Genomic DNA, 24925 nt, shown 5'->3' with positions numbered 1-24925 from the left:
CAAATATGTGTAATCAGAGGTTGGGAACATAGATTCTAGTTTCTCTAAAATATTGTTCCAGTATGGAATACGTTATAGAAACTTATACTTACAGACCTAAGAAAGTCATATATCAATACTTTTACTAATTATGTTCTTGTAGAAAGAATATAAATCTATGTATGTAGATCTATAATATACACAGTACATACCTACTATAATATATGTAGTATTCCTAACTTTAGGGTTGAAGGAATCTAGAGATCAGTTAAGCTTAGTGATAACGTTGTTCTATTAGTCATGAGAGTGATATGTTAGATATATAAGTAAAGACAACTGAGTATTAAAGGGACCAAGATATCCCAAGAAAACTTTGGCTCTCCACCTAAAACATCTATCTCCCCATAGTAAATAGCCTCAACCTCAGCTAAAGCATAGCATTTTTGCAGAATCTTTTTAAACACAGCACAGCTTCTTCAAGGCTTCATCTCACGTCTCTTATGAGTCAGGTTTGATCTTCTCTAAAGAAACCCCACGCCTTATAAATTAAAACAACTGGCTGTATTTTAAAGAGACCACATTCTCACAAATACCAGGAGGAAAAACCATAGAATGCATAGTGTGTGGATTCTGGCTTGTTTGCCAATATAGTTTCCAAAAGTCCTTTTGGGGTGTAAAATGAACAGTCTCTATTTTGTATTCACCAGGTACACTGTAAGAGGACATGCTTTAACTCAGTTGTGCGAAGAAAAAAGTTCAGCCTAGTGAATCTGTTTACCAACTCTAACCTGCCCATTCACTTTGGAGTACCACGAAGCCGCACCCTGCCAGCTGGACTCCACTCCTGGAGCGTAGATTCGTCAGCGCTGGCCTGAGGCTTGGGAATTTGCTTATCAGGAGTCCCCGGGTGGTGCATGTATGGAGGAAATTCAGAACCATTCTGCTACTCTAATGTCTTAACCACACTTCAAGTAACCTCAGCTAAGTGGCCCCGTCAGGCAGGTTCCTTCCCTGAGGTTCAGAGAAGATACGGGGCTTGGGGTTGGCTCAAGAACATTCTTTTCCACTGATCTAAGAAAAAAGGAGGCATATGTAAAATAAAACTAGAGTCCAGAAAGTCAGAAGCTCTCATGCTCACGGGAATCCGATAGTTCACGTGACCTGCTGGGCGTCAACACCAGGACCGGCTGTGGCTTCCTCCCCACCCCCAGGGCCTGCGGGTCCCAGCGGTGCCTTAGCCCGAGCCTAGCCTCCCGGGGCAGTGACCTCCGCTCGTCATGGTGTTGCTAGGCACCGTCCTGTGCTGCCTGCTGGCTGCCTGGGTCTGCGGCCCGGGCCTCGGGGTGCCCCTGGCGCGCTCGGGTCGCTCTCCAGCTGTGGGTGAGTGGACCGTGACCACGGTGCGGGGAGGACGGAAGGGGTCGGCCAGGTCTCCACGAGGCGTGGGCGTCTGGGCACAGGACCCGGGGTCACGCTGGTCACGGTGGCCAAAGGCCAGACAGCAGCAAGGTCACTGGGTCTGGGCCACGGTGGGGGCGTCCTGTGGGCGCCAGTATCGAGCCCCCTGCTGGACGTTTGTTTACATACCAGTCTGGGTTGTTTTGCACCCGGGAGAGGAAAGCCGAAGCGAAGCTGTTGCCTGTTGGAAAAGGCAGCTAAGAATTAATCGGCTGTGACCCCCTAAGTCACCTACTCTGCCCAGAGCGGGGGGGTGGGGCCGTGGCGAACCTACAGCGTTCCCACACGGTGTAGTTTCAGTCCTATACAAAGCGTCCTTGGGTTGTGTTCTGCTCAGAGAAACCGGAGGCTTTCTCTGCCACTCCGGGTCTCGGGGCTTAGCGTAAAACTTGTGAGCCCTTCTTTATCCCTTGGTCAAATTGGGTCCTTGCGTTGGGAACAGTTCTGTTCTTTACACTTAGGTGCCTGTTATTCTGTTTCTCTAATCGTGCCCCTCCCCGTCCTGTCCTTGTCCCCTTAGTCCCCTTGCTCCCAATAGCAGCAGCAGCAGCAGCAGCAGCAGCAGCAGCAGCAGCTCCCGAAAGTGTTTTTTTTTTTTTTTTTTTTTTTTTTTGTAATTCAGCCCCACTCCCAAGACCTTTGGGGTAGATACATAAGGACAGTTTTAACACTCCCGGTCTCTTTCAACTTAAAGAGAATCCCTCTGCAGACCGAATGTTTAGTAAAATTGTAGGATGCCTTCTGGGTTTCAAAATTCAAGGTGACCCCCACCCCCTATCTCCCTACCTCTCTTTAAAAATAACTGCTCTACTTGGAGGTGGGGGTGGGTTCTGCTTTGATTTGGGGCGATAGGTAGCTGTCCTGGAGACTTTGAGCTGTGCTCAGTACTGAAGTTCTCCTGCTGTCTCCTCTCTACGCCACTGCTCTGGACAGGACTTATGGAATTGCCCCCACCCCCACCCCCAGCCCATCCCTTCTGTTTGCCCGATGGTGAGGCGCACCAGACTTAGCTGTCAAGCCTTTGTAAGGCACATCTGTCAGTCTGCTTCGCCAGCTCTGGTGAATAACAGTCATCACAGAAACCTTCACCAAAGTGTCTCTAATGCTGCTGCCTTGCGTTTTCACATCGCAGGAAGCGTGCTATTTAAATTTGTGACTGTTCAGGATTTTGACCTAGAAATGTCCCAGGCTGCACCACGGGCAACTTCGCAAACTTTTGCTTTTAGTGAGTTCATTGCTGAACGCCTTCACGAAAGTTTGCTGGGGGCAGTCATGTGAACCTCCTTCGGATATCTTCCTGTTTTGGGAGGGGTGGTAGCACTGCGGAGGGAGGGAGAGGCTCTCCAGTGAAAGACCAGATGTGTGGACTCTGGTTTTGCACTGCATGAATAGTTTTGTATGCTTTCCACTTGACAAGAATTTCTTTCCCTTCTGGCACCGTTTCACTTCCCCGACAGTTTCCACCCAGCCTGACCTCTGCCTGTTTCCTAACTGCTTTTAAATTCCCAGGTCTAGTTTCTTCCCGTGCCAAGTCCAGGTGGCTAGAGGACACTACCCTGGTGTTGGTTACCTGGGTGTGTTTGGCTCCAGTGTTTTCCTTCTTTAGATTTAGTAGGCTGTCACTTGCTGGTGTGTTTAGCACAAAAGAACTGACATTATAAACAGATAAGCCATAAGCCAACTCCTATTTAAACAACTGTATAACACAGTTGTTTATAAAAAAATTTTTTTTCCGAAAAATTTGAGCATCTGTCTAGATAAATTTTGAACACTTACCTAGAAAACGCGGAACACACATATCTTGAGAAATCTTTGAAAAAAGTTTCAAAATAAGAGAATAAGATAAGAAAGCAATTGTGGTAAAGAACTTTGGACTTTGAGCTGGGAAATTTTGATTTGAGTGTGTTATTGACTGTATCATAGTCCAGACTGGTAACCTTATACACACATACCCACACACACACTTTATGAACTATTTCATTAGAGTTAGGACGTAAAGCTTCCCAGAGGTTATGACTCATTCAAAGCCGTCGTTGAGTGAATCTAATTACCCCCTCATTTGTCTATCCAACAATGTGACATGGTAGAAACAGCATGTTGGCATCTGGAGAAGCTGGTTCTAGCTCAGCTTTCATGGACTAGTCGCATGATATGGAGGGAATCCTGACATTTGCCTTTGCCTAAATGCCATTAGATATAAATGAAAGGATCTTTCTCAAGGACCCACTCTGTCAGACATATGCCCATTCTTGGAGTTCTGTGAATTAGGTGCTGGATTATGTCAGAGGGATGTGCCCTAATCCATTTCAGGTTTTGGATTATGAAACTTGATCCATTCATGATCTCATTTGCCTTAATCTTCGCTGTGCTTTGGATGTTGATGCCATTAACTATTTCCGTGCGAGGCAGCTTATTTGACTATGTGGGAGATAGTGTACAGTGGTTCAAAGCCGTACAGGTCCTGAGGTGAGATTCTTGCTTCAGTATCAAGTCTCTTCTTGGGATATCCCTGTTCCCTGTCTGTTAAAATGGACAATAATAATGAAAAGCTTATGAAACAAATACCAGAAGTACTTGGTGAAATCGAACAGTTCCAGGCAAATGGGGAAATTCCATTTCAGGTTGCAGGTTTTATAAAATAAGGACAGTAAAACTTACATGTAGCTTGCCCCACGTCATGTGCTTTTTCAGGCTTGTTTTCTGCTACTATTAAGTTACTTTTGTATCTCAGAGGACACCATTACTAGTTCTTCGTGACAGATGAAACAGGCCAAGATCACACAGACACATTAATTACTTACTGGGTGGTAGCACTTATGTTGAAAGTCAGGCTGTCTGACTCTGATGTCATGACACCATTCTGTTTTATGTATAGTTTACTGCATGTTTACAGTCTACAAATAATATAAACACAGGTTCACACAAAAATGAGATGCACTCTATATCCCGAGGAAGGGCAACCTGAATGGTAATTCCAACCTATTTTCTTTCTCTGCTGTGTATGCTAGATAGAGTGTATCTGAACTCAAGATAAAGTTTAGAGCATTTTCTGCTTCGTGAATTGAAAGAAATTACTCTTGGCTGATATTTTAGAATAGTGACTAAGTACCGAGTAATTGACCACAGATACTATTTTATGTCAATTTTTATCTGGATTTCATGTCTCCTACTTTTTACAAATAAACCCTTGTAATAAAATTATGATGATGCTGGCAAGAAATGATCCCCCAAACAATAACTCATCTTTGCTACTTAGCAAGTTTACTGTAGTTTTAATTTAATTTCAGTGGCTGTAATCAAATGGTTTCCCCATTATTGCTGGGAAGTCACAGCAGGAACATAAGACAGCCAGTCACACCCACTGTCTAGAGCAGAAAGAGAACAAATGATGCACTCTTACTTGTGTTGAGTCTTCTACACAAACACAATCCGGAATCACCTGCCTGGGGACTAGCACCCTCCACTGTGGCTGCGAAGACAAGCCCAAATCAGCCTGATGTAGAGATACCCTCACTGAGACGCCCTTCCCAGGCAATTCTAGATCGTATCCGAATAATCAAAACATGAACATAACCATTTTCACTGTATTTTTCCCATTGGGTTTTTTTTTTTTTTTTTTTTTTTTTTTTTTTTTTTTTTTTTTTTTTTACTAAGCTTTATCATCTTTGCATAGATTAAACAAGTTGACATTCTACTTGCTTTGCTGTGTTTTTTCTGATATGTTTCGGATGTACATTAGAATCAGAGTGAGCTCAAAAATCATAAATAAGCATGTCTGGCAGTATATTTGGAAGGCTATTTTGAAGTGCAGTTAAAGAAAACAGTCTGAAAAAAATGGGCATATTATACTCACTAAGTATGGTAATTAAAATAAAAACAAAATGGTGGAAGTGTTTTCTCTTTTGTGATTCCAAATTTTAATTCAGCTGTCCTAAAGGTACTTATACTTTCAGAAAAGCACACACATAAAAAAAAAATACTATGCAAATTAAAGCTGGAGTCAAATCTCAGTGTTAAAGAATCAGTTATGTATAAAAAAGCAGCACAGTCATTGAATTTATGTGTAAGTTGTATACAGAAGCTTGAAGTCTCTTCAGCATATAGGTTCCCTTATATGAGAGAGCACATAAGCTGTGTATGTTTGTCAAAGGGCCTGCTTGGCCGCTGTGGTAGAACACCATGACCAGGACAACTTGCAGAAGGAGAAGTTCATCTGCCCTTATAGTCCCAGGAGGAGTCGAGCTCATGGCACAGCGGCTGTATCAGGACCCTCAGCGACAACATTGTCAACCACAGTTGGGAAGCAGGGACAGTGTGATGTTACGAACTCTCAAAACACACCCCACTGTGACATCCTTCCTCCACCAAGGTTCCACCTCTTAAAGGTTTCTTAACTTCTCTACCAGCTGAGGACTAAGTAGTCAAATACCTGAGCCCATGGGAGACATTTCTTTTCAAACCACACCCAGCATTAGTTTATCTACTATGAACTCAGAACCCGCTACAGAGGGCCTCTGAAAGCCAGAAGAAAACAGGAAACAACCTTGAAACCTGCCACAGAGGGCCTCTGAAAGCTTCTGCAGTATAGACTGTCAAAGCAGATGCTGAGCCTGATGGCCAACTGATGGGCAGAGTGAATGGAATTTTATGTAAGAAGTGGGAAATAGTAAGAGCTGGAGGGGACGGGAACTCCACAAGCAGAGCAACAGAACAAGATAATTTGAACACAGGGAACTTCCCAGAGACTCATACTCCAACCAAGGACTATTCGTGGAGATGACCTGGAACCCCTGCACAGGTGTAGCCCATGGCAGTTCAGTGTCCAAGTGGGTTACATAGTAATGGGAAGAGGGACTGCCCCTGACATAATCTGATTGGCCTGCTCGTTGATCACTTCCCCCTGAGGGGGGAGCAGCCTTACCAGGCCACAGTAGAGGACAATGCAGCCACTTTTGATGAGAACTGATAGACTAAGATCAGAAAGAAGAGGAGAACCTCCCCTATCAGTGGACTTGGGGAGTGGCATGCATGCAGAAAGGGGAGGGAGGGTGGGATCAGGAGGGGAGGAGGGAGGGGCTTATGGGGGGATACAAAATGAATAAAATGTAATTAAAAAAAAATGACGAATCCAACTTCATAGAGTCCCTTTGAGAATGAAGTGATACAACATGTATAAATTTCTTTTTGTTTTCAGGTTTATTTTTTTCTTTAATTAATTAACTTAATTTACATCCTAGTCATAGCTTCTCCTCTTTCCTCTCCCCCCATTTCTTCCTTTTTCCTCAGAGAAAAGGAGGACTCTCTTGGATATCAATCCACCTGGGCATATCAAGTTGCTGTAGAACTAGACACATCTTCTCCTATTGAGCCCAGACAAGGTTGCCCAGTTAAGGGAAAGAGGTCCAAAGGCAGGCAACAGAATCAGAGACCAGTTGTTAGGGGACCCACATTAAGACCAAGCTGCACATCTGCTATGTTGTGTAGGGGGCCAAAGTCCAGCCCATGCATTCTCTTTGATTAGTGGTTCAGACTCTGTGAGCCCCTTTGGGCCCAGGTTAGTTGATTCTATAGTTTTTTTTTGTCCTAGTGTTCTTGACTTCTCTGCTCTTCCAAATTTCTTTCGCTATTTTTGTTTGTTTGTTTTTTTTTGTTTTGTTTTGTTTTGTGACAGGTTTCTTGTGAGGCCTTGGCTATCCTGGAACTTGCTCTGTATACTAGGCTAACCTTGAACCCATAGCAATCTACCTGCCTCTGCCTTCTGATTGCTGGGATTAAAGGCATGCATTACCACTGCTCAGCTATTCTTCAAATTTCTTACTACGGTACTCGGCATATAATACAGATTTATAATAAAAGGTACCAATTGGTTCTAATAATTCTTTCAATGAAGTAATATTTTTTAATATGGTGTCCGAGTAGGATTGCTTTCAAATAGATTTGGCTTTTCCCTTAGCCCAATGGGAAAGTTCTCTTTGAAGATCTGTTTCCCACAATATTAACATTGAACACAAGTATATGACGGTTATACCTGTGACTAGTTTGCTTTTAAGAATATCTAAGAAATCCAATGTTTGTCGCATGCCTACTATTAAAGATTTATGTTTTTTTTTTCCTTTAATGCTGAGGGAAATTATATAAAAAGTAACTGAATAAACATTTCTTGATTCTGTACTCTACTTACTTGTGCAGTCTTGGTAAAGTAGATATTTCTAAGTTATTGTTTTTATGCAAGAGTAAAGCACAAAACTTCCCAAATCTCAGATTCTGCAAGAAGGCATGCTATTGAGAGGCAGTACTATATGCCCTCATTGGCCTCTCAGAAAGGTGGCACCAAACATTTCACTGCGGAATCTCATCTTTGCTAGAGTCCTTACTGGGTAGTCATGCTACTCTGAGCTTATTGATTTTACACATGTAAGTTGTATGTTCTTGTGTTACTTGATGCTTCTTCATCTCACAGGAGAGAGTTACATTTAACTTCGTAGTGTAAGGACACCAAAATTGGGACAGCTTCCTTCTGCCAGTAGGGGGGCAGCTGCCGAAATATTACTCCAAACATGAATTCATCAGTATTTCCTTTCTAACCAACAGGACAGTTTTGGCACGTGACTGACTTACATCTGGACCCTACCTACCACATTACAGATGACCACACCAAGGTGTGTGCGTCATCTAAAGGTGCGAATGCCTCCAATCCCGGCCCTTTTGGAGATGTCCTGTGTGACTCTCCCTATCAACTTATTTTGTCAGCATTTGATTTTATTAAGAATTCAGGACAAGAAGCATCTTTCATGATATGGACAGGGTAAGTACATGTATAAACTCTTAGGTAGGTTGACCTGCAGTGTGGCCGTCTTCACTAGTGTGCTTCTTTTCATTCAGAATTGTATAGGTTACATACAACATGTTAAACATGCATATGTTAAAACAGGTCTTATGCTCCAGTGGGTGCCCCGACGTTCATGAGTCTATGAGTAGGAAAAAAAAGAGAGGACATGAAGTTGGGAGAGACTGGAAGATGGTGTTGATCTAGGAGAAGTTAATGGGAAGACTGGGAAGTGACTGTGATCAAAGTAAATTGTATGCATATGCAAAGTAAATTATATGCAATATAGACATATCAGGTCATATTCGTCAATATTACTAGTAATAAAAATAATTTTAACAATCCTATAGGGCTTCTTCTTGTAGCACAGACTTTATAAATATGTTTGTGTTCACTGAGGGACTATTCCATACATAGCACACTCGTATCAGTATCTCATAATATTAATATGAATATAATTTTTTCATTAGATAATTAAGAAAAAAGATAACAATGGGTGTTAGCCTATGATGACAATTTTGTGCAGCTTCCTGTTGTGGTGGGATAATTAACTAGGTCCATCCATCAGCATACTGTGGTGAGGACTGTATTTCCAGTTCCTGAAGTAAGGACTATTGCTTTTCTTCATAAGGTGTTTACTTTGTGTAAAGTTCAGTTTTAGTTATTTTCCGTCTGCAACTTCTTCATCTTTATATCTCTAGATCATATTATTTCCATGTTAGAGGCAAGGAAATGAATCACTGAGAATCTCTAAAAAGATTCTTGCCCACATATCTACTGTCACTTGTTGGTAAACCTGATATTTGAATCTATGCTTTTAGTCCTGCCGTCTACACTTTGCTGATCCTATGGTCTTTCTTATAAATCTTCAGCCAGGCAGTGAAAAAGGCTGTAATTTCTTGTACTAACATCCCACCTCCAACCGTTTTTGTAAAATTGCCACGGAAGAAGAATAGTTAATCCCTCTTGACCCCCTTTGAGGTTGTGTTTTGCTATGTAGTTAAGCTCATCTTCAGTTATTATTTTAAAGTGGACATGTATAATGATAACTACAACAACTTATGCATAAATCTAGTGGATTTGTTCTTTACACTTCTGTCCTTTTCAGTGATAGCCCACCTCATGTACCTGTACCTGAACTCTCCACAGACACTGTTATAAACGTGATCACTAACATGACAACAACTGTCCAGAACCTCTTCCCAAACCTCCAGGTTTTTCCTGCGCTGGGAAATCATGACTACTGGCCACAGGTAAAACTGATCTCAACTTCCAGAAGTACATAGTACCCTATTAGTAGTGTCAGAATTATGACAGTGGTAGTTAAGAATGGGTCTCAAAGAAGTATTCCAGTGATAACTGTCAAGGTAGGTTTTGGGTAGTTTCAAAAGGTTTAAAACAATCATAAAATATCCCAATAATATATTTTAGAAGCAAATTACATAGTTTGTGGATTATCAATTCCTTTTTTCTATTATAAGCTTCAATTTTCCAGGTCCTTTGAATACTTTTTTTTTTTTTTAACTTATTTACCATTTGCATGATAGGCTTAGAGAATCAAGGTTTAACAAATGTTTACATTTTCCAGAGCCTGTTAGACATGCAAAGATCAGCACATTCAGATTTAAGGAAGATTATTATTAAGGACACAACTAGAAAGATTGTTAAAACGACCCAAGGGCAAGTCCGTGTTCCAGTCCAGCGTATCTGAGTCAGATGGGACTCAAGGCAAAAATGATTTCCAGAATATTCAATGCTGATGTGACTTGGCTCCAGTCACTAACAGTTTGTTAAGGTCCCTGTCATACTCAGTCACGGTGAGTGGCTCTTATAGCTGTGTAAAAATCAATTTGTACAGAGATTTGCTCATGAGAATTTGTACCTCTATTCCTCCCTGCTCAGAGAACTCTTGCTTAGCCTTGGGTAATGCACAAGTTGTTCCTCCATGGGTCACTCATTTATGAACAAGACTGACAATATTTGCCTTGAATTTTTTGGTGCAAATTAGTGATAATATATGAAAATTGTATAACGCATTTCCTTGCATCTCATGAGCCCTCAGTAAGTGAAATTGTGGTTATTGAATCAGACCCTGGATGAATTCTTTTTTAATTTCTTTGAGGTTTTGTTTTATTTATTTAATCTTTGGTTTCTTTCAAGTCAGATCTTAAAGCAAGTTGAAGATGTATTTACTAACGTCTATTAATTGTTCTGTAGGTAAACTGGGCTACATATATACACATGACATTTTCCTCCAATATCTAGCTTATGTTTTTTCTGGGTTTTTTGTTTGTTTGTTTGTTTTATTTTTTTTAACTGATGGCGATTGAATTCCAGGATTTCCCACATGCTATTCTCATGTTCTACAAGCTAAGCATGTGCTCTCACAGTGAACTTGATTTCTAGTCTCAGCCTTGTGATTTTTTTCCTATTACTTGTTTTTCTTTCTGCTGCTAAAGACTTGCTGCACCCTATGCTCATTCGATCTTCATGTAGAAACATGTTTTTGACTGTTTCATCAATGAACACTGTACTTACATCATCTCCATCCTTCCTTCCCCAGCCAACTCCTCTTCTGTTCCCTTTCAAACATTCCCTCATACTTTGAGATATATCTAATATCACAGGAAAGTTTCAGAACAAGTACCCCTGAGAGCTGATTTTTGGGGTATAATTTTAGAGAACACTAGTGTAAAATCTGAGTAGAATTTCTCCAATAAAAGCCTTTAACCCTGTACCGTAACTCTGTAAAGGTACCCAGAGAAATGCAGCCACCTCACCTGTCCGCCTGAAGCGTATAACTCACCCAGGAATTATTTTCCAGCGCTGCTCAAGTAAGCAGTGTGGACCAGAGTTTCTATTTACTTCTACATTGGTTAAGATTGATGCTGCCAACTGCATGGGTAATGAGCCTTCCTATGGTTGCTCATTTTCCTATGGTCGTCAGGCCTCAGCCTAAAGACGGTCTGCTGGATAGCCAACTGGATGTTAACATGGTATGCATGAACATGGAGGGAATCTGCAATTGACAGCTTTTGGGATGACTCTCCTCCTATATGAGTATACGGTATTCATATTCTCTATAGTTGTAAGATCTAGGGTGACTTTATTAAAGTTTTAAGTTACCGAGTTTTCTCCAGTCTACGGCATGCTATACCAGTCTTGCGTGTTCAAGTTCAAACCTGCCCTCATTGTTCCAGGAACACATTCTTTATCTCCTCATCCATCTAAAGCCTGCTCAGGCACTAAGAAGAGCTTCCATCTGCAGATAGCTCACACCTCTGGACTGCTGTGTTTATGCCTGCACCAATGCCTGCATTTTACTTTAATGTCATCTCGGAACTGTTGCTCAATTCCTTCCGTAATTGCTGCCTTTGTTTCTTGCCTGACATGATGTTCTTGTTTTGTGCTCCCAGGACCTCTAAAATAGCACTTGGCAATATGTCTTACAGTTACTGTATCACCTTTGTCTACCTTTCCACAGCTAGGTTATGTTGTCCTTAAAGACTAAACTTACCTTTTTGCCTACAGCGGACTAACACAGTCAGCACTCAAGCAATATTTTTCACTAATTGGTCTCTATATGCTTAAAGTTTCAATTGCGGATTGTCTTCTCTGTGGCTAGGACCAGCTGCCGACAGCCACCAGTAAGGTCTACAGTGCTGTAGCCGAACTCTGGAAACCGTGGCTGGATGAAGAAGCTATCAGCACTTTAAAGAAAGGTTAGCACGACTTCTTTGTTTCCCCTTGGATTCCTTGTATAGGCTTAAATCTTTAACGTTTGTTTGAGTCTTCTGGTTCTAGATCTTCTCTGTGCCCACTTTGTATGAAAGACAGTAAGCTGCGGTGGTGTGCGCTTGGGACACGTGTGAATCTCTTTATCTTGTGAAGGTCTCTTTGCCTTCCTGTTCCTCCTCAACCAAGATGTTCCACATGAATAAAAATCTCAATTTCAAACGTGAATATAAATGAAAGTGTATGCTTTTTGTTGTAAAATGGATTGAAAAGAAAGAAACTTTTTACTCCAAGAGCAAAATGTTATGAAGGAACCGCTGGTAAAGTGGGAATAACTAAGGTTTTCATATGGCCCTTGAGATGTTTAGAAAAATAACATAAATAGTACATGGCGAGTCATTGCCTGGGTGTAGTCTCCCCTCCCCTTCCTATGGACAGGCCCCCTGAGAAGATGGTGCTGTGAAGCTGTAGAGTAAAGCTGCATGGAGAGGAAAAAGTTACAGGTGCCAGGATGTGGAATATCCTCCAAGGCAAGATGCAAATGTCAGCAGAGCCAGCCCAGGAGAAGCCATGGGACATGCAGTTAGGAAGGCCGTAGGACTGCCCAATTGGAGCTGATAGCCCACTACCAAGTACAGTAGACATCAGACATAGGGTTATGGTTTTATATTTATCCTTCTTGCTTTTGTCTGAGCTTTCCTTGCTAATTTTCCTCTTCCTCTCTTTTGGGATAGTAATTCGTGTTAAGTAAGGATTTCTCAAATATACCTGAGTTAAACAACTGAATGGAAGAAGATTCATATGAGTTTCTTCTTTCAAAGGTCAGCTGGTTAATGGTATTCTAGACACAACACTTCAGACTTCTAAGACTAAGACAGTTGGGTTTGGCAGAGATTAGGTCCTTACCTCATGACAACCAGGAAAGGGGGTATGAGTGAGAGAGCTAGAGAGTTAAGGAAGGAGGAAGGAAAGGAAGAAAAAAAGAGCTATGGAAGGAAGGAAGGAAGGAAGGAAGGAAGGAAGGAAGGAAGGAGGGAGGGAGGGAGAGAGGGAGGGAGGGAATGAAGGAAGGAAGAAAGGAAGGAAGGGAGAAAGGTAGGGAAGGAAGAAGGGAGAGACAGAGTGAAGATAGTAAGAGAGAGAGCATACAGGAATTAGTGTGAGCAGACACAAGACATTCCATCTGAAGACAGTTCTTCTGTGTTGTAGTTGACTAGGCCCTACCTCTGATCACTTATTTAGTTTATCAATAGACTGATTCTTATGCCCTCTCATGCTTTAGCAACCTCTCACTAAGACCATGCTCTGGGACTAACCCTTCACACAGAAGGGTCTTTGGGAAAATTTCAAATCTAAACTATAGCAGAATGTTAACCCTGTGCCATTGTACATTATAAATATATAACTTAAAAAAATTTCTTTTCACTTTTTGGGAGGTGGACACAGGTGGATCTCTGGGGCTTCGTAGTCAGTTAGTCTAGCCAGGTAAGGTCCAGGCCCATGAGAGTCCCCGGCTCAACAAACAATGTATATAGCATCTAAGGAATGACACTAGAGAGGTTGGACATTGGCTTCTCACATGAGCACACACACACTTACACACACATATAAGTCTTACTATGGTGAAAATCATAATGTGCTGTGACTATAGGGGAGAAAAATAGAAGCTAGAGAGGCTTTGATCAGTCATGAGTGAAAGCTATTGAAATAGATGTTTGGTGAATGGGCATAGGACACAGAAATCAGGTACTAGAATAGAGTGGCTCACTCTGAATGTTCCAGTATGACATATTTTTGTGTGTGTGTGTGTGTGTGTGTGTGTGTGTGTGTGTGTGTGTCTTCACCACTAGTTCAGGTGTGGGGCACAGAATGTACTAGGGTCCAATGTACTCTTTTGCTGGATGTTTTTAGCAGGATTCGGTGTATATCTATTCTTTAGATCTTATGTTTTATAATATCTCCATCCTTAAGTCCTATTATTTAAAACAGGGACTAATATATAAATTATTATTATTTTTAAAGTATTTTTTATTTTTTGAGATGAAAATATAATTACATCGTTTATTCTTTCCCTTTTCTTTCTCCAATTCTGTCATGTGTCTCTCCTGCCTTGTTCTTTTAATGCATAGATGCTTTTCCATTGTTGTTACTTATGTGATGGATAGATAGATAGATAGATAGATAGATAGATAGATAGATAGATAGATGATGAATGAATGTAGATATAGTTTGTAAATACATAAATACAACTTGCTTAGTCTGTATAATGTTACTTGTATGTATATTTCCAGGGCTGATCACTTGTTATTGGATAACCAATTGGTGGCTCTAGCCAGAAGTCAACTATTTTTCCCCCTCATTATTTGTTTTCTGTAGTTTTTGTCTAAGGTTGATGCACCCAAAAACTTTTCCCCTTCCATGTTAGCATGTATATTGGTGTTGCCCTTCTTCAGTCATGTTTAGGCAGTGATGTTGGTGAGACTTCATGTGTATAGCTTCTCTGCTATTTCTAGGAGACCCAATCTTACAGTAAGCTCCCTGATTTTCTGGCTCTTACAGTCTTTCTTCCACAATGATCCCTGAACCTTAGGTGCAGGAGTTGTGTTCTAGACCTGACAGTTGTGGCCGTTCCACAACTCCCTATTGAGCATTGTGTAATATAAGTTGCTATTTTTAAAATTCACTTTCATTGCCCACTGCTCAACTATTCACATTGGATGCAGCTGCTCTTCCCTCATAATCTTACACATTGGACCAGACATATCGTACCTTTTCAGTTATTTTTACCCAAGCAGTGAAAATGCAGTCTACATTGTTAACATTAAGAGTTTGCTTTCCCAATGTCTTTGTATTTGTGTGTTTGTGTTTCTAAAGCATGTTTTACATTTGTTTTTACAGGTGGCTTTTACTCACAGAAAGTTGCAAGTAATCCAGGCTTGAGGATCATTAGCCTAAACACAAACTTGTACTATGGCCCAAATGTCATGACCCTCAACAAGACAGACCCAGCAAATCAGTTTGAGTGGTTGGAAAATACACTCAACAGCTCGCTGCAAAATAAGGAGAAGGTAGATCTTATAGACCAGAACTAGCAGTGGACTGCCAGAAAGATACATTTGGCTATTGAGCTTGGGGCAGAATCAGAAATTAATAAAAGCAGTAAAAATTCAAGACTTAAAAAAAGTTGATTAAAGCCATTGTTTTTATATCATCCAAGAGTATAGTAAAAAATGAGACATATGCTAAGAAAGTGCCCTGATAGCTGCCCAATCGCAGCTCGCTCTTCTTTTCTCAGACTCAGGAGAGAGGAGATGTTCGTTTTCTAAATCTTAGTTATGTATGTTCAGTCACGGGTATCCAGCTGTCGCTTAGTAAGGATAAATGTACAAACAAACTGTCATGTCTCCTTGTGTTTCTCTTTTCAGGTGTACATCATAGCTCACGTTCCTGTGGGCTATCTTCCTTATGTAACTGGCACCACAGCAGTGAGGCAGTACAGTAATGAGAAACTGGTTGATATTTTCAGAAGGTACAGCTCTGTCATTGTGGGACAGTTCTACGGCCACACCCACAGGGACAGCCTTATGGTTCTTTCAGATAAAAAAGGTAATGAAGATGGCCTGGATGAAGATCCTAGTCCCCTTGTTGTAGTATGACTGTGACTAGCCACTGTGGTTACTGATCTGGACATTTAAAGCTTTGTCTAAAAGTGAAGTTTCTTGCCCTTCTTGTTTTTAAATAATATCTCTGTTATTGAATTTTACTAACTAAAGATGCCAGAGCCAGATGCTGGGGTGAAAGCCTGCTAGTTCAGAGAGGCAGAGGAAACACCAGCTGACCCTCCCCCTCAGCTGACGTCCTAGAAGGAAAAAGGAAACCTGCATCCCCATGCCATCTCAAAAGACCCTCAAAATTGAATGTTTCTCCCTTCTACTTCCTGTACGTCTTCCTATCTGTCCCCCCGACTTCCTCTTTTTTTAAAGTTTAATTTAATTAATTTATTTGTTTATTACAATTTATTCACTTTGTATTCCACTGCAGTCTCCTCCTTTGTCTCCTCCTAGTCACACCTACCCTCCCTCTTCTTCCCCTATGCCCTTTCCCTAGTCCCTTGATAGGCAAGGACCTCCTCCCCTTCTATCTGATGCTAGCCTATCAAGTCTCATCAAGGCTGGCTGCATCATCTTCCTCTGTGGCCTGGCAAGGCTGCAACCTCCAGGGAGAAGTGATCAAAGAGCCGGCCACTGAGTTCATGTCAGAGACAGCCCCTAATCCACTTACTAGGAAGCCCACTTGAAAACTGAGCAGCCTATGGGCTTCATCTGAGCAGGGGGTTTAGGTCCTTTCCAGGCATGGTCCTTGGTAGGAATATTGGTCTCTGCAGGCCCCCCCATGGGCTTGGGTATTTTGTCTCTGTTGTTCTTCTTGTAGAGTTCCTGTCCCATCCAGGTCTTTTTATCTTCCTCTTCTTCCTTGAGGATTCTGGCACTCTGCCCAAAGTTTGGCTTTGAGTCTCAGTATCTCCTTCAATACCCTGGTGGGTAAAGATTTTCAGAGGTCTTCTGTGGAGGGCTCCTGCCCTGTTCCTTGTCTTCTCCCACTTCAGATGTTTATCCTGTTTGCCCTTCTGAATGGGGATTAAGCATCTTCTCTAGGGTCTTACTTGTTGTTTAGCTTCTTTAGGACTATAGATTATAGTATGTTTATCCTATATTATATCGCTAATATCCACTTATAAGTGAGTATATATCACATGTGTCTTTCTGCTTCTGGGTTACTTCATTCAGGATGATCTTTTCTAGTTCCCATCATTTGCATGCAAATTTCATGATTTCCTTGTTTTTAATTGCCGTGCATTATTCCATTATGTAAATGTACCACAATTTCTGTATCCATTCCCCTGTTGGGTTGTTGGGTTGTTTCCAGCATCTGGCTATTACAAATAAAGCTGCTACAAACATGGTTGAGCAAATGTCCTTATTGAATAGTGGGGGATCTTTTGGGTATATGCCTAGGAGTGGTATAGCTGGATCTTGAGGTAACACTATTTCCAATTTTCTGTGAAAGTGCCCTATTGATTTCCAAAGTGGTTTACAAGGTTACATCCCCACCAGCAATGGAGGAAGGTTCTCCTTTCTCCACACCTCTCCAGCATGCTTCATCCCTTGAGTTTTTGTTCTTAGCCATTCTGATGGGTGTAAGGTGAAATCGCAGGGTTGTTTTGATCTGCATTTCCCACATGACTTCCTCTTACTCTCTGTTTGGTTTCTATATTCACTTCCTGTCAACTGGTTGCTTGCTGTGTCACTTGACCTGACGTTAACTTTAATCTTAGTTATGACATTCAAGCAGAAAGCTCTTCGATTAAAGGTGTGTCCTAGGGCTGAGCCACACCCACAACTAGAAACAGGTTTTCCCAGTAACCAACATAATTTCCAGGTTCATGACGTGATCAAATATCCAGCAACATTTTCTATTTTATCTTGATGGTTGTAAGCTGAGTGCCCAAATCATAGCTGGCTAGATTTATTCAACATAAGCTCTAGTCAGCTGCGAAGGGCCAGTGTTGTTTATTTGGCATCTACACAGAAAGCTCTGAAGCCCTCAGCTCACTCCAAGATTCTGTCAGACACTTGAGCTGGAGAAATTATACTGTTCATTATTTACCCACTACACTCAAGTTTCCCTTGTTTTTTCTTTTCTTTTTCCTCACAGAATTTAAAGTACAAATCACAATTCACACAATACCTTAAAATGTATTCAGTACATGCTTAATTTGTCTTGTCACTCACAGTAAAAGGAAGGAAAACTAGGAGAAGTTATAGCAAGAAACAGTAAGAGTTTGATTTTATGTAGACAACAGGGAAAAAAGTTGAGTTTTCTTCAATATTTTGACAATATTTTTAAAATGTTTATCTTCTAGAACGAAACATCTTATCACAATAGTTACTTTAAACCATTTGAGGTTTTAGAACATAATATGACTTTGTTTGTTTGTTTGTTTGTTGTTTCTGAGACAGGAATTTATTTACTACAGAGCTCTGGCTGTCCTAGAACTCACTATGTTGACCAGGCTGGCCTCAAATTAAAAAAAAGATCTGCCTGCCTCTGCCCACCCCAGTGTTGGATCAAAGACATGCGCCACCATGCCCAACCATAAATCGTATTCTTAAAATAGACATGTATAAAATATGTTAATATTTTTAGCTTTAATTTTACTTTTTGTTTTGAAAAGAGTCTCACTGTGTAGGTCTGGCTGTCCTGGAACTACATGCACCAGGCATGCTTCATACTCACATTTATGTGCTTGTTTCCTGAGTGCTGGAATTAAAGGCTTGTGCCAGTAAAAGTAATGAATAATGACTGAAATAATTACTTTAGGAAAGGTTTAAAAGAACAAATCAATTTTTGTTTTTGTTCTTTCTTTTCTTTGTGTATGTGTGTGTGTAAGTTGTGGTAGACTTATTTTTTTGTGTGAAAAATTTTCAAATACATATAAAGGTTGAGAATGTGATCAGATTCCTGTCCACTCATTATTTGTACTGAACATTCGCCAAGGTATTACCGGATTTATTTTCATCTATTCATTCTCTTTCAAGACCATGCAATATTTCCTTATCGTCTATCCACTATCATCTCTTTGTTGTGGCTGTCATCTATTTCACTATCAATAAATTATTGTCTATCATCTACCATCCATTGTCTGTCTAAAATCTATTATCTATCTGTCTTTCTTCTGTCATCTATGTGTTTCAATAATCTACCTCCCTTTCATTTATCTATTTCCATCATTAATCTATATATCTATCATCATCTATGATCATTTACATATAACCTGTCTGTAACCTATCTATGCTCTATCTGTCATCTGTCTGTCTGCCACCAAATTAGCTGAAGTGTTTAAAAGTAACTTTTAAGCATCCGTTCAATTATATCTCTGTATAATTCTATATTTATTCCTAGGGTATGCAGGTAATTTATATAATCACAATAGCATTAATCTGCTTAGCAAAATCAGTAATAGTCTTTTGGTTTGGGAATGAAATAAATACCCTTGTTTTCTCAAAAGCAATACAGTAATTGCTTTGAGGCAGGATTAATCAATGACCACAGTGTCTATTGATCTCTTAACCTAAGCTGTTCATTAGTTTAAGGTAGATTAAAATGTTACACTATATACCTGATTTTTTTTTTTTTTTTTTTGTCCAGGAAGTCCAGTAAGTTCTGTGTTTGTGGCACCTGCTGTTACACCAGTGAAAGGAGTTTTACAAAAAGAGACCAACAATCCTGGTGTCAGACTATTTCAGTACAAGCCTGGTGATTATACCCTGCTGGTAAGTTGGAGCAGTTTCAGTTGACCCTACATGTATACATTGGAGGTTTTCATTCATTGAGTAGACTGTCCATTAAAGATGCTTGATGCTGATATCTCATGGTGCCCTTATTTAAAGGTGGATGTCCTTTTGTCATCCCTATGGGCGGGTAGGTAAGGTTTGCTTGTGGGAAGTTACTGTCTCTTTAGGGGCTTCCTGACCTTTTTTATTTGTTTGCTTTAAGACTGGGTCTCATGTAGTACAGGTAGGCCTTAAAGTTAATGTATTCTTGAGACTTCTGGTCCTCTTCCCTCTACCTCCCAAATGCTGCTATAACAGGTGTGTAACCCTATACCCAGGTTTTGGGGATGCTGAGGACTGAGCTCAGGACCTTCTGTATGCAAGGCCGGCACTTTCACAACTGAGTTACATTCTAAGCCCTGATCTTGCCGCCTTTTCAAAGCTTTCACTGGATGCAGCCTTATTTGTGGTCTTTGATGCATATTTTTGCCCTCCTTAAGCCACAGTAATTACTCTTCTCCCAAATGTACTTATCTGGAAAAGTATAGTCCCCAGAACTGTGCTCTGTTTTCAACTGTTAACCAAGTTTCTCTGCATTCTAATTTGTTCTTCTTTAAAATGGAAATTAAAGTATGACAGTGAGAGCTCGGGGGCTAACTCAGTTGGCAAATATTCTTGCTGTAAGCAGATTGCTCTAAATTCTGAAACCCTCTAGTCACATAAAATGGCAAGCATGGCTGTGAACATCTGATTCCCTAGTGCAGTGGTGTGGAGACAAGGGGATCCTTGGAGCTTGGTGTCATCCATTTTAGCTGAAAAGCACAACTCCAGATTCGGGAAAGAGAGAAGAAAAAGTTTTATTCTCAGAAGAAATAAGGGGGAGAGCTAGTCATTGTTGACCTGTGTCCTCCACAGCACTCAACCGTATGCATACACATCCACACAGAGAAAATGTACACACACACACACACACACACACACACACACACACACACACACACACCTTCCTATGTGTGCCTCAAGTATGAACAAATCATGAGTTCCTAAGATGCTTCCGTGGAAAAACAAAACATCAATATAAAACAGTTAAAATGATGTTTACCTTATACTAAAAGCTCAACTGAAGTTAAATTTTTTAAAAGGAAAAACTCAAATTCAGCATTTACTTTTATCTCAAAAATTCTCTTGTGTACATTTGTGACTGTGTACTTAAGAACAACTTGATATCAATGAGTTGACTGTTTAGATTGTAGATACCTTAGATTGGGTAACTGCCCCTTTCTACAGATATAGTTTGACAGTACTTTATGTCATTTACCTCAGTACTTTACGTCAATGTGGCTATTGACGTAATTATATTCCTAGTTTATTTTTACAAGACAGCATTGTTATTCCTTAAAATACCAAGAAGAGGAATTAGGGGATAATTGAACTTCATGCATAAAAATTAAATTAAATTAAACTTACTAAACTAGTTCAAATGAATTATTTTATAATTGCTGGTTGGTTGGTGAGGATTTGAACTTCCTCATTCATGTCTGTAAATATATGAGGGGGTGTCTGTGTGTGTGAGAGTATTTACTGGCATAGAAAGATGCCCCTGGAACAGGGACTGTCTCTGACATGAACTCATTGGCTGGCTCTTTGACCTCTCCCCCACCCCGAGGGAGGAGCAGCCTTGCTAGGCCACAGAGGAGAAAATTGCAGCCAGTCCTGATGAGACCTGATAAGCTAAGGTCAGATGGAAGGGGTGGAGGACTTCCCCTATCAGTGGACTTGGAAAGGGGCAGGGAGGAGATGAGGGAGGGAGGGTGGAATAGGGAGGGAATTCAGGAGCGGATTACAGCTGGGATAAAAAGTAAATAAATTGTAATTAATATAAAAAAATAAAAATTTAATTAAAAAAAGAAAGATGCCCCTCATGGAACACCAACTGAAGATAAGTAAAACTACCAAGCTGTTTGTTTAAGGTGAGTTCATTTTACTAAATAAATAAATAAATAAATAAAAGGCGAAAAAAGCAAACAAGAATATGTATTCTAGTATTTGTTTTTGTTTCATCTATAAAATATGGAACAATTTCTTTATCTATCTGTCTATCTATCTTCTATCATCTATCTGTCTGTCTATCATCTATCCGAAGTATATATATGAACGGTATTTATACACACACACAGAGGAGTGCCAACAAATATCTAACAACTAGTTCATTGAACTGTTGTTCATCTAACAACAGTTCCTAAATGTGTAGACCTTCGTGGTTTCAAGATAGCAAATGCACTTATCAGTGTCATAATCTCAAGCTACCAAACTGACACTGGCTGGCTCGCAGCCCGTGTGATAATCTCATGCGGCACCCGGGTGCTGGTTCAGCTGCCTCCAGCACCAACTGGTTCACATCAGCTGTTAGTGGTTGTCTCTAAGCTGTGAGAATTCAAGGCACTTTATTTTGTACATATTAACTGTGTCTATGGATGATGTACTATTCTTTCATTATTCCTGAAGTTTACAAAAGTGATACAGGTTTTTGGACACTTGAAGTTCAGCATGCCACACGAAGCTCCATGAGAGATCTTCATAGGGTGCGATGGTCTCTATGGTGAAAAGTGAACTGGCTCCCTTACTGTCTTTGATATAGGACATGTTGCAGTATTATTTGAACCTGACAGAAGCAAATCTAAAAGGAGAATCCAACTGGACACTGGAGTACATCTTGACTCAGACCTATGGCGTTGCCGATCTCCAGGCTGCGAGCTTACATGGATTAGCTAAGCAGTTTGCTGCCTTAGACAGCAAACAGTTTCTGAAATACTACCATTATTTTTTTGTGAGTTATGACAGCAACGTAACATGTGATCAGAAGTGCAAGACCTTACAGGTTTGCGCCATTATGAATCTTGATAGCGTTTCCTATGGCGATTGCCTTAAGCAAGGTTTTATAAAGCACAGTCACTAGTATTCCCGCCATGTTCGTAGAACGAGATCACATCATGGTGCTTCTGCCGTCAGTTTGTGAAGCACTGAGTGGGTTGGAAGGCTTGCTCTCTCTGCACTTTCTTATTCTCGAGGCTCAGACATTGACACCAGGAACATTCCAAACTTTCACACATCGAATGTGTTTAAATTGTTCATTAACAGAGTGGTATTTTGACAAACATATCTCCCACTTGTATATAAGTATTCCTAACTTATGGTCTTATAAACTTGTCATTGATGAAATAAAGCAGTTGACTTGAATGGTATGGCGTTTTGTTTGCTTTTTTGGTGTGTTTTGTTTTGTTTTGATGCAGGATATTATGCTATAGCTCAGGCTGCATGGGAATGGAAGTCACAGGCTGGCTTGGAACTCACAATGATCCTCTTGCCAAATCTTCCAGGGGTTGGGATTTTCATGTACTACCATGCCCAGTGGTACTTTTAATGCTTCCTTCACTTTCATTATGATAATTTTCAGTCTTTCTGTTATTGTTTTGCATATTTCATGGTTTTTCTTTTTTGTTTTTTTTTTTTTGGGGGGGGTTGTTTTGTTTTTAGACAGGCTTTCTCTGTGTATCTTTGGCTATCATGAACTTTCTCTGTAGACCAAGCTGGTCTCGAACTCCTGCCTCTGCCTTCTGAGTGCTGGGTTTAAAGGTATGAGCCACTGCCAGGGATATTTTCAGCGTTTTATTTCCCTCTTGATAAAGCCTTATTTTTAAGCCCTCTTTCAAACTGTTTTGTCATGTGTGTGGATGGAGACTAGCACTGTTTAAATGTACTGTCTGCTCTTGGGAAGGCACCAGGGCCTCCTTAGGGCCACATCTGAATCTCTAAAGCACCATAGGTGTGTCCTGCCCTGCTTTCTTCCTTTGGGATTCTAGTATTTCTGACCTGTAAAAATGAGAATCATGTATGGTGTACTCATTCCAAACTCATTACAGATGGTCCACAATGATGATATTCCATCCCTAATAATCCACTGTCAAGTATTGAAAGCTGTCAAGTATTCTTTGGATGACTCATTTTAGTAATGTGATTTTGCCAAAAGCAGAAAGCTAGAGCTTGAGTGAACTCCAGTGTAGAGAACACACTGATTCCAGACTTCTTTGCTGAATAGAATCTGAGGCTTGCTAATAGTGAGAATTACTAATTTCAATCAATAAACAAAGTTGTGGCAGGAAAGGCAACAGTCTCATGTTCTTCAGGAACTGAATTACAGAGTTGCTGCATGGCTCAGTTCTCAATGCCAGGCTGAAGGCATCATTCTTTAATACTTGGCAATTTTATTCTAGAAATATACTTAAAAGTAAGCTCTCAAAACTACATATGAAAAGATATACTTGAAATTCACAGAGCATCATTATGTAAAGATGGCAATGAAGCCAAACCTATAAATCATAAATATACCTCACACAGTCACTTCTACTAGGGAGATAGAATTCTAGCTGTTAAAGATGGTTGGTTTGCTTCTTTTGTGGAGAATGACTTACCATGAAGACAGAGAGATACTGGGAGGAAGAGAACATTCTAGCTGAGAGGAGGATCTCCCTGGGCTGAGGTAGTGGCTGCCCAGTTCCTGGTATATTTTGGAAGTCAATCCCTTGATGGCTTGTACATAGATGATAAGTGCACAGAGTTTTGGCTGGGGTGTCCAATGGATGGTAGTATGAGAAGAGAGGGGCTTACTGGAAGAAGGAAAAGCTGATGGCAGGATACGATAGAACAACAAACTGAGAGCACTGTTGTGTGTGAGAGCAAGGTTAGAGCATCCAAGAATCCCTCTAGTTCAGTGGATGTTTGTCCCACATGTAGATTCTTGAATGAGAATGTCTCCCCATAGGCTCATGTATTTGAACACTTAGTCCCCAGTTGGTTTTGCTGTTTGGGAGGGTTAGGGGATATTGAATTTTTGGAGGAAGTACATCACTGGAGGTGGCTTTGAGAATCCCAAAGACTCACAACATCTCCAATGCACTTTCTCACTGTTTTATATTTGCTGTTCAGCCTCTGCTCCAGCTGCCATGCCTCCCACTTCCCTGTGATGGTCATGGATGGATGCTTATTCCTCTAGAACTGTAAGCCAAAATGGACCATTTCTTCTATAAGGTGCCTTGGTCATCGTATTTTATTCCTGCAATAAAAAAGTAACTAAGGCAATACTATTGTCTTTAAATTGAAAAGAGTAACTTCTGACTCCCAAGAAAGAAGCCAAGCCACCTCCTACAGATTTTGTGAATAAGAATATTTTATTTTTTGCAATAATTTAAATTTGTTAGTAATTTATAGAAATATATGCTCTACCCACTTCTCTGTTGGTACAGTTCTAGCTGAAACCATCTTAGACAAATCACTGTAGGGCACTTAAGCAAGAGAAAAATAAATAGTGATTTAATTATTGATATGAGCCATCCATTCCTTTGTTAAGAGTGGATCCCTCAAACAGAATCTCCTACTTAAACATCTTTCCAATGGAGCAATTATGTGTGCAAGCAAATGTCAGCAAACCATGCCACAGAACACTGGAAAAGCCAATGAAGAAATACTGAGTTTATTCATGCTATAACTTCCATTTTCTCAGAGAAATCTACTGATTCTACTTTAAAATTATCTTCAT

At 40.5% G+C, this 24925-nt stretch overlaps 1 protein-coding gene across 1 annotated transcript; it reads left to right on the top strand.

The window, feature by feature from the left end:
• Positions 1-1167: 1167 nt before the first annotated feature.
• Smpdl3a (sphingomyelin phosphodiesterase acid like 3A) lies at positions 1168-22569 on the top strand. The gene is made up of 8 exons (XM_055599436.1): positions 1168-1359; positions 8029-8242; positions 9372-9516; positions 11889-11985; positions 14897-15066; positions 15424-15604; positions 19208-19332; positions 21971-22569. The coding sequence occupies exons 1-8, from the start codon at positions 1257-1259 to the stop codon at positions 22286-22288; spliced, it is 1353 nt and encodes a 450-aa protein (XP_055455411.1). The 5' UTR covers positions 1168-1256; the 3' UTR covers positions 22289-22569.
• The last annotated feature ends 2356 nt before the right edge of the window (positions 22570-24925 follow it).

Source organism: Psammomys obesus, unplaced genomic scaffold (genome assembly GCF_907164565.1).
Source record: "Psammomys obesus unplaced genomic scaffold, mPsaObe1.curated_primary_1811, whole genome shotgun sequence".
Taxonomy (NCBI): domain Eukaryota; kingdom Metazoa; phylum Chordata; class Mammalia; order Rodentia; family Muridae; genus Psammomys; species Psammomys obesus.
Note: the sequence above shows the minus strand (reverse complement) of the source record. Positions and strands in the feature narration are given on the sequence as shown.